General features: G+C 45.4%; 1 protein-coding gene across 1 annotated transcript; it reads left to right on the plus strand.

Annotated features, from left to right (window-relative positions):
* Positions 1-1818: 1818 nt before the first annotated feature.
* ADIG (adipogenin) lies at positions 1819-5908 on the plus strand. The gene is made up of 3 exons (XM_059480960.1): positions 1819-1945; positions 3236-3525; positions 4740-5908. The coding sequence occupies exons 1-3, from the start codon at positions 1819-1821 to the stop codon at positions 4986-4988; spliced, it is 666 nt and encodes a 221-aa protein (XP_059336943.1). The 3' UTR covers positions 4989-5908.
* Positions 5909-18398: the final 12490 nt, after the last annotated feature.

Here is an 18398-nt window from a genome sequence, read left to right on the forward strand (position 1 = left end):
AATGCTAAAAAAGACCCTTCCCCTGAGAATGCCCAGAAATTGCTGGGCTGATGTAACTTGCGTGGAACTTACTAAGCAGTCCTAACTTCCAAAAGGGGCTGTACTTGGAAATTCACTAACTCTGAATTTCTGTGTATAAATAATGGCAGGGAAAGTCCCCGGGGGTGTGCTGGATTTCTGGAATAGCCCTGAGCACCCAGGCTGGGGCAGCTCTGAAATAAACGATGTCCCTCTCCAGTGTGTCATTATTGGCTTGTTGCACACCAGATAGCAAATCCAATTTTGTGGGTAGCACCATCAGCCTGGGGCTGGGCTGCACCCCTGCTACCCTTCGCACAGGGCCCCCCTGCCCTTTAAACCTGGCTGGGAAACCTCCCCAGAGGCTGTGGCTTGTGTGGAGGTGAAACCCCACAACCCTGGGCAGTGCCACTTGCCCAGAAGGTCACTGACACAGCCCAGGCATCTGCCACTCTGTGCCACCTGCCAGGCAATGGGGAGGACCTTTCTCCCTTATTTCACCCCCCATTCCCTGGGGAGAAGGGGTTCCAGGGTGGGATCCATCCTGCCATGGCAGCAAGGGTGTCCCAGGCTGGCTCAGCTCAGTGACAGCCAGTGTGGACTCCAAGGGCTGCCCGTGATGTGACTGAGACACAACTCATCATTAAATTTAAACAGATCACAGCTTCAGCTCCTTTCCATCCCTCTCAGCACTGCAGACAAACTATCAACAGCCTGATTTCCAGAGGTGCCCCCAACCTGCCACCCCCACTGTGTGAAATGGGGACTCAAATATTGAGCATCCTTGAAGCTTGGGGCTTTAATGGCTTTTCTCACTTGTTTAACCAATGCACAGAGCAGGGCTAATAGCTTTCTTTTATCATGCAAAGGTGTTATTAATGGGAATTAATAAGAATTTGCAGAGTTCATTTAGATCTTGGGATTAAAAAGGCTCACTTCAAGGGGCTGTTACTACATAAAAACAAACAGGCTCACAAACAAGAACATTAAATGCAGGCAATCATTTGTAACGTGCATTTCCATAACTGCTCTCTTCTCCTGAGAGTTACACAAACAATCTAGTCAAACAACCCTCTGTGAGGTAAGCAATAGATTATGGCTTTATTTTATTGGAGGAGAAACCCACAGCATGATGAATATCAAGTTATCAAGTCCATATCTGGTTCCTTCTTTGATCACTGCTGAATTCCTTTACTCCTAAACAATGCTTTTATAGACACACATCCAATAAAATGTGCTAGTTGCTTTTCTAGGGAAGGGAAGACAGAAGGGCAATTAAAATATAAAGGTTTATTTCCCTAAAGGATTAACTAATAGATGAGGCTATACAGAGTAGGCTAAAAATAGAGTCTATATGGGACATATATATGCTCTACATTGAATAAGAGCCCAGGAGCACCATCTTGTAACTGCTCATCCTTTACACCTCTCTGGAAGGTTGAATCTGTTTTATTCTCAATAACAACCTTGGCTACTCACTCTCAAAATGGCCAAAGCACTTGGTTACCTCCCCTATATCCAAAGAACTATAACTACAGTTTTAACATAAGCCTGGAAATCTTCCTAACCTGTATTTATCCTCTAAATAGCAGCTGAAGAAAAACATCTGACTCGATTGGCCTTTCTCAGTTGTTCTTATCCCCTATTAATCCCTGCTGCTCCCTCCCCAGCACGGGGCTGTCCCCTTTGCTGATTTACCACTCCTTTCCTGTGGCCACCAGCACTGCAATGAGTTATTAAAAGGTGTTAGAAAGGGGAGCACTCTGGCTGTTCTAAACTTAGAGTAACCTGAAGCAAGCCATGAGGTATCCCCTTGTTCCCCTGGTGAACGAGCTGACCTTTCCTCTGCTTTTCTTCTGGTTCTGCTTGCCCTTTGTCATGCTGCTGATCATCGCCATTATCTGGCTACAGCTGCTGCTCAATGAAGGTAAGCTGGGCAGTTGATCAGGTAAAATGCTGCTGCAGAAAGTTAACTTCCTCTTTAAAGCACTCTGCTGGCTATTTTTAGGTTCATGCCACTTGTCACAGGAGGCAGGCAAAGGTTTTTTAGTACTGGTGGTAGCATACAGAAAAAACAAACAAATTATTAGGCTTTTCTGCTAAAAATGCTTATAAGACAACTAAACTGCTACTTACCCTTCTTGCACTCTCCCTTTTTCTCAGTGGTAATTTGATTTAAGAAGGACAAAGGACAAGTAATTTTTACAGGTTTCTATTTCAAAAATCTCCCAGAAAGCAAGCCTAATCCTCTAAATCTGTGCATTTTAAATTCTGGCCTCACAGTTCTCTTGCACCTCTCCTTTTTGGAAAGGCATGGAGGGTTTTACTGGGGGAGTTGGTAAGGAATTCTTTTTTGCTGAGGTTGATAGAAAGTTTTGAAGGGAGCAAAACATAGATTTTCATTTATTTATGTATTTTTCCAGTTTGTTTTTCCAATCCATCCCTGATTCTTTCTTCTAACATGTCAGTAACCAATAACAGGCTTTGGTTTAGACTAATAATAAGCTTGTTGTTGCACTTGTGAGGGTAAAGCCTTGCTACTATGCTCTAATGCTGGAGAAAAAAAAATCTAATCCCAGTTGAGGAAGTTCCAAATCAGTGACAAAATATATATTTTACATAGCTGTGCCACATCCTTACACTGCAATTGAGTGCTCAGGCTTTTGTCTGGACAGAGTAATTTTCTTGATGTTTTGAAGGAGATTTTTCAGGTTATTCTTGCTACATTTACATTCACAATTTCTGGCCTGTAGTGACTGCTCTTAGCACCAGGCCTCCAACTGTTTCCACAAATGCTCTAAATTACATTTTAACCAGTAAGACTAGACACATCACTAAATTTTTACATACCAGCATATTTACAGAATAAGAACATTAAAGCTTTTCTCAGTTATAAAAATAAAAGTACTCTTTTTAATAACTTCCTAACTAATTCAGTCATATCCACTTCCTCTATGCTAGTTTACAACAAGCACAATTAAAGAGGTAGTGCTTCAGCTTCTCCTTTATTAAAATTGCTGATTAAGAGCTAATTAGTTAAAATTAAACACTTGTAAAGACCTTTAATTGTCTAGTTTGGTTTGAAAATCCTTTATTTCAGCTGGAAAAAGTTCAGAGGAACCTTGTTCAGCTCCTAGATGGGATGTGCAAATCTTGCAGCCATGGGAAAAAAGTCACATACAGGTGTTTTACATGTTCTTTTTAAACCTGCTTCTAGCACAGATGCCCAACACAGAAAAGACTGAGAAAGAATCTCCTGATGAGCCTGAATCTGACTCTGAAGATGAACTAACAGAGGAAGAAAACCAGAGTGATGCATCCAGTACAGAGATGCAAGAGGAGTCACAATCCAGTGGAGCTGTGGGAAGACTGAGGCCCAAGCCTGCTTATCTGAGCTCAGATCCTAAAAGCCAAAATCTTCTTGCTGTGACCTCCAACAGCTGGTCCCAGAGGCAGAGGATAAGATATTCCCATGCTGAAAAGAGCATTTTCTACAACATCCTGATGGTGAGTAGTGGGGCCAGGCTGCCTCCTTGCATATCCACTGCTTTTGTGCCTCAGCTCTGACTTTTTTCACCTCTTCCTGACTCAGAGGCCTCTTGGGCAAGACAAAGCTCCGAGATTTCAACCAGGTTTCTGCCTGGTTAATAACTAACAGGAGGTTTTATTTTTTGCCTTCCCTATTTGTGGTGACTCCTGTTGTAGATGAGGTAAAGGCAACACAAAATGGTGCAGAATGACAATCATGAATATGTGTGTGTGTATATTTAAAGGTACATATACATATTTTAAAAGTCCTTGAGAAGTGCATTTAAAATGGCAAAATTTGCTACTCATTCCTCTAAGATAAGAAGTTTAACTCAACTGTGTGTAAAGAACTCTCCTGGTATTTATGGCTGGAACTGTGTACTTTAAAAAGTTGCTTCAGATTTCTTACAGTGGAGCATGTGACTGAAAATAAGATGTATTTCACTTGCTCAATAAGAACAGAGGCCAGAAGTCTCTTTGCAAACACAGCAGCCCTAATCCTTTCAGGCTTTACACAAATCCCAAAAGATAAATTTCAAGCAGTGGAAGAGCTTCATGTCTTGTGTGTCTTCTCTTTCCCTGTGCCTTGACTGTCTGTTCCTTTGCAGAAGGGGCTCACAAGGGAAAGCTGCTCAGTGCCTCCACTGTCACTATTCTCACTCCTGTCTCCTCAGTTACATTGCTGGGAATTTTGAATTGCAGCAGCTGAGGTATTCACTCAGGTTTCCTTCCACCAGTTCTGCTGGAGTGCACACCTTGCTTAGGCTGGACTAGCCAAGCACTGCAATCATCTTAACCTGCTGCAGTTATTTGACTAACACACCCTGAAGCTGAGCTTTAGCATGGCATCAGCAATACCTCAGTTGAAAGGATTCATTAACAACACCAAGGCAGTACCAATTCAGTGTAGTAACAATTTATTTAACATTCATTAATTTCCTCGTTCTTCAAAAACTAACAATGAGCTTCATCTTGTCTGGGCTACCATTTGGTTCTCTTAGAATTTCTCATATGTACAGCTATTGACTTGAACACAGCAGCCTGAACTTGTCTTTTGTAGGATTTAACATTTGTTGTGTTGGGTGGGTGAGGGAGGAGAACAAGCACTGGTGGTTGCAAAATCCTGCTGAAAATGGAGCCTCTTCCAAAGACATCATTGCAGTGACAATTCAGTTCTTCCTTTTCTTCCCCAGCTGCTGTGCTCCTTTCTTTCTTCTCTCACCTGGAATTTTGTCTGCCTGCTGCTCCAGACCTTTAACATCCTGAGGACTCTGCTGCTGCCATCCTACCTGGTTACCTACGTGGCTCAGCTGTCCACTTTGCTGGGTGAGAGAGCTGGCAAAATCCTGGGCTCCCTGAGCCTGGAGAGCAGAGGATTGCTGCTTTCAGTCCTGGGGAGGAAACTGCAGCTGAGCCAGGCCCAGAGAACCACCTCAGGGTGAAAACAAGCAGGGAGTCCCATGGCAATCCAGCATTGGTGACAGCCACTGCACTGTGACAGAGGGAGGGGAATTCTCTGAAAGAGAAACCCACTCCACACTAAGCACCAACTCAGCTCACCACAGCTGCTTTCAGAGTGTTGACTGCCTGAATGTGAAATGGATGACAGCTGCCAATTTCTTGAGGGATAAGCTCCTTTTTTTACAAGGACCAAGCACTCCACCAGTTATAGTTTCTGCTAACCAACACTAATCTTTGATTTCAAATAAATAAGATCAAGGCAATCTCTCTCTGTAGTAGTTCTTACTGGATTTTAAATGCAATACAGCCATAGGATTATTATACTCATAGTTCAATTAACACTTTTCTCATCTGCATCTTGTCAGGTCTCAAAGTAGGAAACAGCTTTTCAACACCCAGGTCTGTGAAATGAAGCAGACCTACCTCCAATTAACAAGAAATAATTAAGCCCTCAGCAGATCCTGAGCATGCACGTCCCTGATTTCCGTTCGGGCTTTGTTTTCCAGCACAGCTGGCAGGCTGATGTAAGGTAGATTACAGCCTAGAGAGGCACTCACAGCAGCTCGATTTAACCAGTTATTGGAACCACGAGGAGGGCGAGGAGCCTGTGATGAACCATCTTTTTGTAGCCTAAGGGTTTATCGAGGTGCTGGGTTTGAACAGAACAGCTGTGTGCTCTTGTGTTGATGCACGCGTCCAACACACTCTTTTGTTTTCAAGAGGATCTGAATGACAAAGTAATGCCATGAGCGCGCTGCCGCTTGTGGGAATCATTGTTTCTGTGCCCGTGTGCGGTGCCTGTCTCTCCAGAGCCTTACACGGGCACACTGTGCAAAACCAGCCCCCAAAAATGATGAAACCTGCCCTCCTTGTGTTTGCTTTCCCCACCCCATCCCCTCAGCCCCGCGTGGCCAAATATTTATCCACGCTTTTATAAATAAAACTTGTTTGCCCGCATCTTTATTTTCGCGGCTCTTTTCTTTAGAAAGGAAAACACAAAGAAAAAGAAAAGCTCTTTGTCCAGGACATCCCCCTCTCCCTTTGGGGAGCTTCGGGGTCCTTCTCCAGCGCGGATCCCCGTTTCTTTCCCCGCCTGCCAGCGGCAGGGAAGGGTGGGATGCTCGGGGCAGATGCGGAGGGAGCGGGCGGGGAGCGGGGCGGGACGGGGGCGGAGGGAAGAAGGGTCCGCGCTCCTGCTCTCGCCTCCGCCGAGCTCCGAGCCCGGCCCTGGGCGGCTCCGGCCAGCTGAGATGCGGATCCCCCGCTCTCCGCTCCTCCACATCCTCCTCTTCCTCCTCTCCGGCCGTGCTTTGCAGCGCTGAAGGTGGGCACTGACCACTGCAGGTTGGCACTGACCCCTCCAGGTGGGCACTGACCACTGCAGGGAGGCGCTGATTGCTCCAGGTAGGCACTGACCCCTCCAGGTGGGCATTGATCACTCCAGGGAGGCGCTGACCTCTCCAGGTGGGGACTGACCTCTTCAGGTGGGCACTGACTGCTCCAGGTGGGGACTGACCTCTTCAGGTGGGCACTGACCTTTCCAGGTGGGCACTGACCGCTCCAGGTGGGCATTGACCACCCCAGGTGGGCGCTGATCCCTCCAGGGAGGCACTGACTGCTCCAGGTGGGCACTGACCCCTCCAGGGAAGCTCTGACCCCTCCAGGTGGGCACTGACCGCTCCAGGTGGGCACTGACCACCCCAGGGAGGCTCTGACCCCTCCAGGGAGGCGCTGACCACCCCAGGTAGGTTGATGGTCAGCCCTGCTGGGTGCTCTGGCCGTGCCCCGCAGCCCCGGGGTCTGGATGCCGTGGTTGTGCTGTCCTGAATTACCGCTTTTCCCGCAGAATTTGGCTTCTGCCTCGTTGGGCAATGGGGTTGTTGTCTCGGCTTTACTGACATCTTAAAGCTGTCTTCCTGAGCCAGCGTGAAGGATATTTGCTGGTAGTGTCAAGGTTTTTCTCTTCACCTTTTCCACGATGTGCACTTAAAAGGTGTTGACAAGAAAGGCTTCATCTGGCAGCTGCATTGTTGGGGATGCCTCTAATATTGCAGCTGAAGCCCTGGGGATGACACCTCCTGTCTCTATAGGACTTCACTTGTTTAGGCTACTTGAGTCTTTTAAACTGTGTTAGCCTCTGCTCAAAAAGAAACCCTGTTATCTTGAGGTAGTTGCCAGAATGCCACAGCTTAAGTTAAAAATGTTATGCTGGGACCATCACTGCAAAGAAGTGGATAAAATGAGGTGGGTAAATAAACAATCTAAAGGTCTAGGAGAATATTGCCTCTTGTACTACATGGTGATGTTCTAAAGCCTGGTGCTACCAAAGTGTATGCTTTGTGTAGTTTTTAGTCTGTGTAAATACACTCAGAATAGCTTTAGCTTGGCTGGGCTGGCTGTCCCTGGCAGTGTCACTGTAATAGCAGGGAGGTTGGTGCCAGCTTGCAAAAACCTGCTTGAGAAAGCTACTTTGAGGACTCCTAGCTCCTGCAGAGTTCCCCAGTACCACAGCTATGCTGATGGCACTGGTGGTTTCAACCTGGTTTTCCTGTCTTTGAGCTATGAAAAATAATGCACAAATAAATATTTTGCTGCTAAGAATAGGACTTTTGTGTGTGAATTTAGCTAAAAGTAGTATAGAAAGGGCATTTTGATTCTGCTGTGGGTCAGTGCCTCCTGGTGTGTGTACCTGGCCTGGAGAATGGACACAGACCTACAGATGAGGGGTCTCAGTTTGAACCCTGTAGACTTTTTATTGTGATCCACATTTCTTAAAATATTCCCTTTCCCCGAATCTGGCTGTAATGCCTGTTCCTGTGCCTGTCTTTGCTGGGCATTTGGAGCTCTCAGCATGAATTTAGCATGACCTTGAAGCTGCCTTTTAGCCTGCAAGTGCTTCAATAGCATCCATGAGTTTGTGCTTTAATTTCCTTTTGCTGTTGTGTGCAAAAGCTGCTTCCTGGGCATCAGCAAGAGGGTTTGCAGCTTTGAATGCTGTAGTGGAGCTCCTGCCAGTGTGGTTGTTTACACTGACCACAATTAGTTTTGCATTTAATTCACGTGAGGGTTTCTTGTTCCCCTGGTGCATCATTTCTCATTTGAATCCAGCAGCCTCTGTCCCAGAGCTCTTCCATGCTGCAGCAAGCAGGTATTTTCTCAGCTTTAAGGATAGCAAAACCTGGATTGAACACTTTGGGGCACACCATTAGTGAGAACTGTCATTTGGTAGTTCCTTTTGGCTGAATTTAAGCCCCCTGGGAGGTGGAGGATGCATTTCTGTGTGCCAAACTGTACTGTACATCTTTTGTGACCTTTTGCACATCATTTAATCTCTCTTTTTTCCTCCCTTCTTGTTTGCAAAGCCTTTACTTTGCAGGGGTGGGGTCTGTTAAACATTAAGACTCTGTTGGGAAGCATTGTATGTATAAAAACACAGATAACAATTTCTTTCTCCTCTGGGCTCAAAACTCTGCAAGATGTTGGTAAAAAGACCCAAACTCTAATCTAGTGTAAACTGAAGTGACCTAATATGTTTTGGTGGATTTAAGTGACAAACATATCTCAAATCACTATGTCAAAGCATTTTTAAGGTCTTGCAGCATGTGGGGATCCCTAACTTGTCAGCAGGACCTCTCTGAGTAACAGCTGGGTGAACTGTGGCTGTTTACATCCTTCTCCTGCAGGAGTCATGGGATGATTTAACTTGGTTGACATCTGTTTCCAGTAAAGGGGAATTTGGGTTCTTGGGTCCAAGCTGTATGAAGAAAAATAACACTGAGTGTTTGGCTCAAGATCCCAAGAGGGCGCAGCAGCAACAGCAGCCGAGCTCTTGGGTTAATCAAAACACATTTTTGAACTCACTTTTTTCAATATGGAAAGGAAAAAACCATAACTGTTGTTTCCCACTTCACAGCATCTTTGATTAGTTGGATTGAGAGTTGTGTTACTTGTCAAAGCTTTATAAACTGCAATGGGTGTGTGTCCAGCTTGCCTTAAGGAAAATATCACACACTGGAGTGCTGAAATGGGAGCCCAAAGAGGGGCTGGCACCTCAGTTCTTTACAAGACCCAGCTGGCCCAAGCTCTCAGAACCGTGTTCTGGCTGTGTTTGACCCTGCTCTAAGCAGGAGGTTGGCTGGGAGGGTGACCTGAGGAGCCCCTCACTCTTGTGATGGTGCAAACTGCTCCAGGAGCAGTGCCCTTCTCTGTCTGCCCAGCAAAGGAGCCCCCACTCCTTCAGGGCCTCCTTAAAAATCACTGTGTGGCTGGCACTGGGATCTTCCCTTTTGGGTAAGGAGGTCACTAGGGCATACATGCAATACACTCTCAGCTTTTTACACCCCTTAAAAGTTAGAAACTACCCTGCCTGACCAACAATATCATGCATTTTAGCTTCATATGCCTTTTAGGCTCCCAGTTCAGCAAAAATATTTTCTTAATTAGGGATGTTATGGCCCATATGATTCTATTCCAAGCAGTTGAAATGCTTTCAGTTGGAGACATAAAAATATCTTAGTTGTGACATGATGTTTGAGCCTTCCTGCTGCGGATGCAAAATCCATATGGCAACGAGGCTTAATTGAAACCTGCTGGAGTGACTTTTCTCCTGCAACATTTTATATGAAATATTCTTTATGCAGCTGGCTTGAAAGGACTAGCCTTAATTATATATTTCTAATCAATTAGTGCTTTTGGAAATTCTGTTCCTTTCCAAGACTCATGAATTTGGTTTATGTAAAGCATTTCAGTTTGATAAACTACATATGAAGTATTCATTATTTATGCCACAGACTTTAGGTGTAAGTCATCCACTACAGAGTTATTGATTGGGTGGGTAAGTCCTTCCAGGTGTGCTGTGTAGTGGAAAGCTTGTCTGAAATCAGAACTTGTTGCTTGAAGAGTTGGGTCTCTAAATTGGTTTGAGCTTCAGATGTTTGCAATATTTCCTGGTATTTGTTGCTGTTTGGTCAGGCCGTTGGGTCAGTTTGCAGGGGAGTATGTTTTGTGATTTCAATTAAGATTGGAGAAAGAAATACAAAAGCTGATGTAGCTTAAAACATACTCCCCAAAGCAAATTACTCCAAGAGTCTGGAATGTGTTGGTGGGAGGCTTCAATTTTAGTGAGATGTTGCTCCATGCATGCAGGAGTCCTTCCCTTCCTAAATAATTGTTTCCATCTGCATGGCTTATTCCATCAGCCCCCAGGGCTGCCAGTGCCTGGACTGCTGAGCTATTAAAATGTGTCTTTTGCAAGAATGAGGATTTTTCTCACTAAATATTCTGTGCCAGCTGTGTGCAAAGGGAGCTTTGCTCTCATCATACAGAAAATAATAGGGCACCCCTCACTGGGGACCTTTTAGAACAAACAATATTCTGTTATTTCTTTCCCATACTTTCAAATTTTTAGAGGGAAAAGTTTCAGGACCCTGTATAATGTCTGGTGAGCCCATTATGAATTCACTACTTCTCTGGAAGTTTAGTTCTTATATAATATGGAATTTTGGCCATCTGTGACAACTCCAATTGAAGGTTGTGAGATGTCCTTGTGAACATAGGCACTCCCATCACATGGTGAAATGACAATAACCTGCTTGCCCATTGCACACTGGTGGGTCAACAGTGGCAGCCTGGACATGGATGAAACACTGACAGGAGGCTGCTGGCCAGGAGTTATTTTATATCCCTCATTTATCTCTTCTTGGGTCACCTAGGGAAGCATGAGAGATGTGTCATTGTAACTGAGAAACATTGGAAAGGCACAAATCTGGAGCACCCTTCAATCCCTTGCCTCTGTATTTTTCTCTTTGAAGGCTCTCATTTCTGAATTAGATTTCAAGTGGTGAACACTGGGAATAAAGGTGGAATTTCTTGTGTGTAAGCCCTTGAGTGAACATGAGCCTGGAGCTCTTGTGAAGCCCATAGCAGGTGGCCAATATATAATGGAACTGGAAGGATATCCTCTTTAGGCAACAAATAAATACAGCTTTGCTGATGAAAGTTGTTTTTCTCGGTCAAGGTAAAGCTGGGACAATGTTCCTGTTGGAAAGCAGCGGGGCTGACACAGTGGAAGGAAATCCCTGTGTGTCCCCCAGCGGAAGGTGAGGCATGCAGGGCAGTGTATACATCCCTGCAGCTGATCTCCCAGCCCCCTGTTTGGGGCAAACATTCCTCAGCCCTGGCCTCCCTCCAGCCTGTGCACCAGCAGGGTGAAAGGAGATAAAGGTAACAGCTCTATTTAGCTGCAGAGTTTCCTTTGAGTACTGGGAGAGGAAGGATCTCTGCTGGGAGCAGCCATATCCCTCATCCAAGGGCTTTGGAGTTCATTCACTCCGTGCTTCCTACGCTGCCTTGGCTGCAGCACTGCAGGCACGAGGCTGCAGGATGTTTGCAGGGCAGGAAGGGTTTGGAGCAAGCACTGAGCTGCCAGCTCCCCTGGGAGAATCCAAGGCTTGGTGAAATACCAGCACTCACCCTGGAAAAGCTCTTTTGGAGAGCAGCTTTTTGCAAGGCTCATTCTAGCTGTATGTCCTGGTTTGTTTCTAGCTGTCCCCCTGGTTGGAGAGAGGGACTCCTGTCTCCTTCATGAACTGTGAATTGATTATCTAAAGGGTGGTGATAGACTGAGAGTTGATGATCTGAGGGATGGATGTGTTGGAAATTTGATGGGGGGAGGAGGAATGTTTTTGGAAGGTTTTCACTCTGAGTTCTGTGTGTGCTTCTTTTTATATATAGTTGTAGGTTAATAAAGTTTTTTCTTCTTTATTCCTAAGTTGGAGCCTGCTTTGCTCTATTCCTGGTCACATCTCACAGCTGACACCAGGGAGCATATATTTTCATGGGGGCACTGGCATTGCAAACCATGACACTGTAATAATGTGTTAGATGGAAGGAAACTTAACTGGGGAGTGGAATTGGTAAATAAGATCAAGGAATTGCTGCTTTAAGGCATTCCTGTGAATTCTGCTCATGTTGTCTGTGCAGTTTTGTAAAGGATTAGCATCACCTCATTGTTAACAAAGTAGATGGTAAAGGAAAAACAGTCTTTGGAAAGGTGAAGAAGCTGCTAGCTGGGGGTCTGTGAATATCATTTAACCCATAAAAGTTCTTTTTCTGACTCTGGCTCTAAGTCAGGCATCACAGCTCATTTGGATCTCTGAGAGTTCCAGGAGGATGTACACTGTGAGGCCAGCTTTATTATGTGAGCTCATCAGGTAAAAAATTCAAACAGGGGCTCAGTCCCCTCTCAGTGGGATGGTAGCTTGTTAATTCTCTAATTAATTGGTTAATTGACAAAGTCCCTAACTCCCATGCTTATGAGGAAGCCGGTTTCCCATCTGATGGTGAGAATGCTGCTCCCTCCTCCTCCAGCATGGTACAACTATCACAGCAGGCAGCCTGGGAGCCTCTGCAGTGCTGACTGAAAGCATTTTAGTAGGGTGAATGTATTTACAGCTTCCACCATGGAAGCTTGATTTCTGTCTTTCCTATGGGTTCTTCCAGTTATTTCTGGAGAGTTTGTCACATCAGAAACTGCCCAAGAGCTGCTTTTGCAGAGCTGCAAGAGCAGCAGTTCTCATTGCCTCCTCTCCTTTGTCTCTGCCATATGTGTAGCTCTTGTTTTGGCCCAGTGGCTGCTCCCAGCACAGATCAGACTGAGCCGTATCAGCATTTTTGGGGCCAAAGCATGAGTTGGATTCAGGTCAGCAACCACAGCCAGGTGATGCCTGTGTCAGAAAATGTACAAAAGTTTGGTTGCTTACACCAGGGTTAAAATGTGTATTTCTGAATATTAGTTGGGTTAAAGTGTTTATTCATCAAAATACTAGAGCTGTGAGGTAGAACACAGTTGCTTTAATTCCTTTCTTGTGTGTTTTTAGGTTTATTTTTATGAAATCTTCATAGTTTTCAATTCACCTGTGAGTCCAGGTTGAATTTCTGCTTCTTTCACTAGCTGGGTTTGACTGTGGCCTTTCAATTGCTGATCTATGTAAAATCTTCTCTTGGCCTTGGCACTGAGCACTGCTCAGTCTGACCTTGCACACCAGGTGTAAACTGAACAATAAAAATCCGTCTTGCATCACTTGACACTGATGCCTGAAACTCTGTGTCCCATCTCCTGTGTGTTAGAGCGGAGGGTTTTACACAGCAAACAGCACGTGGGGATTTAGAGACACTGCTCTAATCCCTGCCTGACCTTTGAGATGATTTTACACCACCAGCCTCAGCTGCCCTCAGTTCTTCCTGTAAATCCTGCACTCCCAAGCTGTTTGGGGCTGTCTGTAGCAAACTCCTCCATCCCCTCACTGGCCAAACCTAGATCACGTCTGACATCTTCCAGCCCTGGTTTTCATAAAGACTCGCGTAATTAAACTTTGTCATTAAAATTTTGGAAAAACAAGCCCTCTTCTAATGAGTTAACAGGCTCTTGACTACAAATAGCTCTGTGAGAGCTGGGAGCTCAATTGTGCAATCAGGTCCAGCATCTCAACCAGTTTTGTTCCAGCTGTTGCATCGTTTAAAGACAAAACCAGTACAGACAAGCTCTGAGTGGTGACTCCAGAGCCAGGCGCCAGCAGAGCAAAAATAGTGGATGCTGATTTTTTTTTTTTTTTCACTTCTGAGCCTTTAAACAGCAGTCCAGCTCTCTTCTCGAGGACAAATGAGGAGAATGCCCATAAATATAAATTATAGGCCATTTTTAATCTCTCTCCACACAGAGAAGTTTGGATTCTTCCTGACAGACCTGTTACAGTTGAAGAGATGACAAAGTGGAACAGAAGCCTGTTAGGATAAGTGATGGCACTTTGGAGTACAACAAAACTGTTGCTTATGAGTGGAATAATTGGCACTTAAAATTGCCTGGCTGCTAAATAAGAGCTTCTGCTACTTGACTGTATTAAATCTTCTTTTTATTTTGGAAATAACTGATGGAGCAACCAGGATTTGGGAAAATGCAGCTTCCCTGGAGAGGGGGTGTCCTTCTGTTCCCCTGCTCAAAGTCTGGTGGATCTACCCACAAATGGGCACAGTGGCATTTCATTCCCAAGTAAACTCCCCATAACAATGTGTGTGGGGACCTATTTAGCAATTATTTTTCTCTGAATCTTGGAGTATTTAGGTGAGTGGATTTAGGTTTTAAGGTAATCATTCAACAAGATAAGCTTCAATAAGGGGGGGAGGTAGGGGGGTATGCAGCCTAATTTCTGAAGTAGTTTCAGCTAGTCTGACCCAATATAAAAATTTGAGGTGATTATAAAAGCTATAAAATGCTAAAATCTGGCAAAGCAAACAAGAAAACCTCCTAAATGAAACACTGCTTTGAAAACTCTATTTGCACTCCATTGCAAGTCTATTTAGTCCATGCTCAGGTGTTTCACTTTTAATCTTAACAAATAGCTTAGTTGTGGAATTATGATCAAGTCACTCCTTTTCTCCTCCCCTTGTCTTACCATCCTTGCTAAAACCCCAGCTTATCACTAGCTATTGTTGAGCTGTCTCATAACCTCGGTAGCTGCGCTGATTGTGGGGCTGTGCCACGGGCATGACTTCTCCTGGAGTGGATGTTTGGCATTCTTTGGGCAGCAGCTTCTGCGGGATGCCACGAACTGACTCACGGTGAGCTCAGCCCAGAGAGCCCATCCCCTGCTGTGATTGTGCTGCAGGAAATAAACAAGATGACAGCCTAATCGATCACATCTTTGGCCTGAGAACTGGGGCACCCCAGCAAGAAAGAGTGGCAGAAATGGACTTGCTGTTTGTTGCTCCATCGCCCCATCCCTTTGCCAGAAGGGAACAGAAAATCCAACGTGCAAAAAATCAAAATGAGGTTTGTGAAATCAGCTGGGGCGTGAGCTTGGAAACTGGAGCTTTTGCATATTCTTCTGTGAAAATGAAGGGTCTTCAAAGTGTTTCAGGGATGAGCTGTGCTCAGTGGAGTCAGAGAATCCCTGTGTGTGCTGAGCTGGCACGACGTGCTGGTCACTCACAGCAGCTGGAGAGGGGACTGACTGACAGACTGACTGACTGACTGACTGACTGCTGCTCCCTGGTCCCACCTGCCTCTCCTCCAGAGGGATGTGTGGCCCTTGTCACCTGGCTGTGGGATGATTGGTCCCTGTGCTTGGAGGAAGTGAACAAGCAGCTTGCTGGTGATTACTCTGTGACTGCTTTCTGCCTTCAGGGTCCAGCAGGAGGGATTTTCCTGCGAGGCACAGCCCCCTGGAGGTACCAGGGAGGTAAACGAGGTCATCCTCTGAAACCCGCTAAGGCTCCTAATTTTACACAGCCTCCAGTGCCCAGGAGGCAGAGGCATATTCAATTTACATTAATAAGCAAGTCTCGGTTATTCATCAGAATAAATGTTTTTGAGTGTTAAGAATAGCTCCTGTCTTAGCTCTTCCTCCTATTGTTGCAGCTCTTCCTTGAGCAGTGGAAATGTTTGGGGTGATTTAAATTACATTTACAGTAGTAATTAGGTGTAAGCAACTTTACAGTTGACTTATCTGAATATACATCTGTGTCTAAAGAGTAGGACTTTCCCCCCCCCCCCCCCCCCCACCCCACCTCCTCCATTCTCCCAAGGCAGGACATTTTCAAACAGGGTAGGCAGCTGGACATACTGATATTTATTGATATTGATTATTGATCCTACAGCTCCCTGGGCATTCTCCAAAGGCAGGACATTTTCAAACAGGGTAGGCAGCTGGACATACTGATATTTATTGATATTAACTATTGATCCTCCTGCTCCCTGGGCATCCTCCCCGCAGGATGACAGATTGGCTGTTGTCTCATGCAGTAAAGTCATGAGTGGAAACACTTTGTAGAGCCTGAGTGTTGCTGTATCTTGGCAGCTCTTTTCCTGTGAGGTGCTGGTTTTCTCTCCCCGCTCAGGCAGAGCAGAATCAGTTGTGTGTCAGGCCCAGCTGCTGGAGCTGTTTCCTTACCCAGACCTGAGTGCAGCTCACTCTGCTTCTCCCTGCCAGACTGGCAGCAAGCTGGGGCTTGGATAATCTCACTCATTTAGTGACTCCAGAAACTGGAATAATCTCTTAATCTCACTGAGTCTGTGTGATGGGTAGGTAGCACCACTTGAGGATTTCCTTATGTGGTGGGTTGAGCAGGGATAAATGATTTTCAGGTTTTCCTAATGCTGTGTACCCTCAAAATAAACCTGAGAAAAAAAAAGAATTGAAGAAGTTTTGCTACTCCACATTGCAGTGTGTCACTTGCATTCATTTCTCAGGGTAACAAACTGGTTTTGGGGTGCTTGAAAAATGTAAAGCTGCCATAAGATCTTGCAATGCAGCCCCTGGATGTTTATTCTAGCTGACCTGAAGGCTCTGATGCCCAGCTCTGCCAGGCAGCTCTCCCAAACTGCAGAGTTTAGCTCTGCTGAAATTCCTGGCTATCCAAAAGCATGTCGGATGTTTTCCCACCTCCTTTTGATCCTGAAAAAGTCAGGCCAAGTCATGTCAGCTTGGCAGGATGTGTGGATACCTTCAGAAATAACTTGTGCACTAAAGTGGTGACAGTAACAGCGCTGGGTCTGTTCCCGTGATTCATTTGAACTAATTGGCTGCTGAGAGCATCATATGTCTCTTTGTCTCCATATTTGAGTAAGATTCAGCTGCTGTGATCCAGATTATCTTATCCTAGTGAGCTTGTCTCATCTCTAATGATGCCAGGAAGACTGTCCTGGAGCATGAAACATGCTGGAGAGCTCAAACCCAGAGCTGGAATATTTATCCTGATTCACTCTGAAAAAGCAGACTCAGCTGGACTCCATTCCTCCACCTTTTTTTTTTTCTCACAAGCACAATCTAGGAGATAAACTCACTGATTACTCCTCTCAAATGCCATGAATAACTGAAGGGCAGACAGGAGTGGAGATGTGAAAGGCTGTAGTGCAGCTGTGATTATCCACAGAGATCAGAAACTTTCAGCAGTGCTGTGTACTCTTTGTGTGAGTAATCAAAGCTGAATGTACTCTTAAAGAATTCTGTCTTCATCTGGATGCTTTAAATTTGCTCAGTTGTGCAACAAGCCTGGCTGAGTTATTACTACTGCATGAGAAACCTGAGGATGAAACTGCCTGGTACAAGTGTCTGGCAGGCTCTGGCTGTAAATTGACCCATTAAAAAGGATGATCAGCTGGTTGCTGGAGTTATTAAAAGACATTTAATGACAAGGGACACCACTGAGGGACAAAAGAAATAAAGTTATGGGCTGTGGTTCCCATCTGTTTGCAGTGCTGGCAGGAGAAGGAATGGCCTGGAACCCAACCCCTTGTTTCAGGGCAAGGTGTGCTCAGTGGGGAGTGGTTTGGAAAGGCTGAGTGTTCCCTGGGGAGAACAAAACGCTTTTCCAATTTTGTAAAAACAGAAAGCAAAGAGCAGCCACCTCTTCTCTTGCAGATGTTTTTGTTGTCATCCCTTCTTGCTCTCCCCTGCCATGTCTCACATCCTGAACAGTGTGTGTGGTCACACATGATGGTGACGCTTCTGCAGCAACTGCGGTCTGTGTAGCTGCAAAAAAGGATGAAAAAATTCTTTAATTTGCTTTCTGTGTGTTTCTACAATTTCACAAGTGGGTGAATTTTTATGATGGATAGTAGGAAGGAATTGTTCCCTGTGAGGATGATGAGGCCCTGGCACAGGGTGCCCAGAGCAGCTGTGGCTGCCCCTGGATCCCTGGCAGTGCCCAAGGCCAGGCTGGACAGGGCTTGGAGCACCCTGGGATGGTGGAAGGTGTCTCTGCCATGGCAGGGGTGGCACTGGGTGGTCCTGAAGGTCCCTTCTAAACCACTGTGTGCTCCCTGCCTGTGTGTGATTCTGTGCCACTGTTACACCTGTGGTCTCGGGGTTTTGTTTAGAGCTGAACTCCACAAGCTGGCACTTTCTGTGGCTGATCTTTGGGGCTGGTGTAGGAGGAGCTATGTGGATAAACCTGAGCTTTGAATTACGGGTGGAGGAATAAATTTTACAGGAATTGTGGGTAAGGAGGAAAAGAGAGGAAATTCCCATGAATAGTTTTGCATAGTTGATGTGGGGAGTTGTAAATGTCCCAGACCAAGAACATTCCCTGGGTCTGAAGCTGGGGAGTGAGGCAGTGTTCCTTCAGCAGCAGGGTGAGCTCCAGCAGTGATTGGGAAAATAGCTGTGTAAGTAGGAACAAAACCAAGATGGGCTCTTTTATGAGGGATTGTCTCTAAATTTTCTGCTGCTGCCCTTTAAGGTGTTGGAGGCAAAGCAGGCTGAGCTGTAGACCCAGCCTTACTGGGAATATGGCAAACACAGAGTGGGATTGCTACTTGTGCTGGATGAGCTTTGTGCGCCTTCACTAAAAAACTTTAAAAAATTAAATAATGTTTAAAAACTTAAATAAATCCC

The sequence above is a fragment of the Ammospiza nelsoni genome, chromosome 12 (assembly GCF_027579445.1).
Source record: "Ammospiza nelsoni isolate bAmmNel1 chromosome 12, bAmmNel1.pri, whole genome shotgun sequence".
NCBI classification, from domain to species: Eukaryota; Metazoa; Chordata; class Aves; order Passeriformes; family Passerellidae; genus Ammospiza; species Ammospiza nelsoni.

Excerpts from the sequence above, each read along its gene's own strand:
- ADIG (XM_059480960.1), top strand. The coding sequence starts at position 1,819 with ATGAGGTATCCCCTTGTTCCCCTGGTGAACGAGCTGACCTTTCCTCTG. Across the intron at positions 1,946-3,235 it reads ACAGCTGCTGCTCAATGAAG|CACAGATGCCCAACACAGAA; the intron begins GTAAGCTGGGCA and ends ACCTGCTTCTAG. Across the intron at positions 3,526-4,739 it reads TTTTCTACAACATCCTGATG|CTGCTGTGCTCCTTTCTTTC; the intron begins GTGAGTAGTGGG and ends TTTCTTCCCCAG.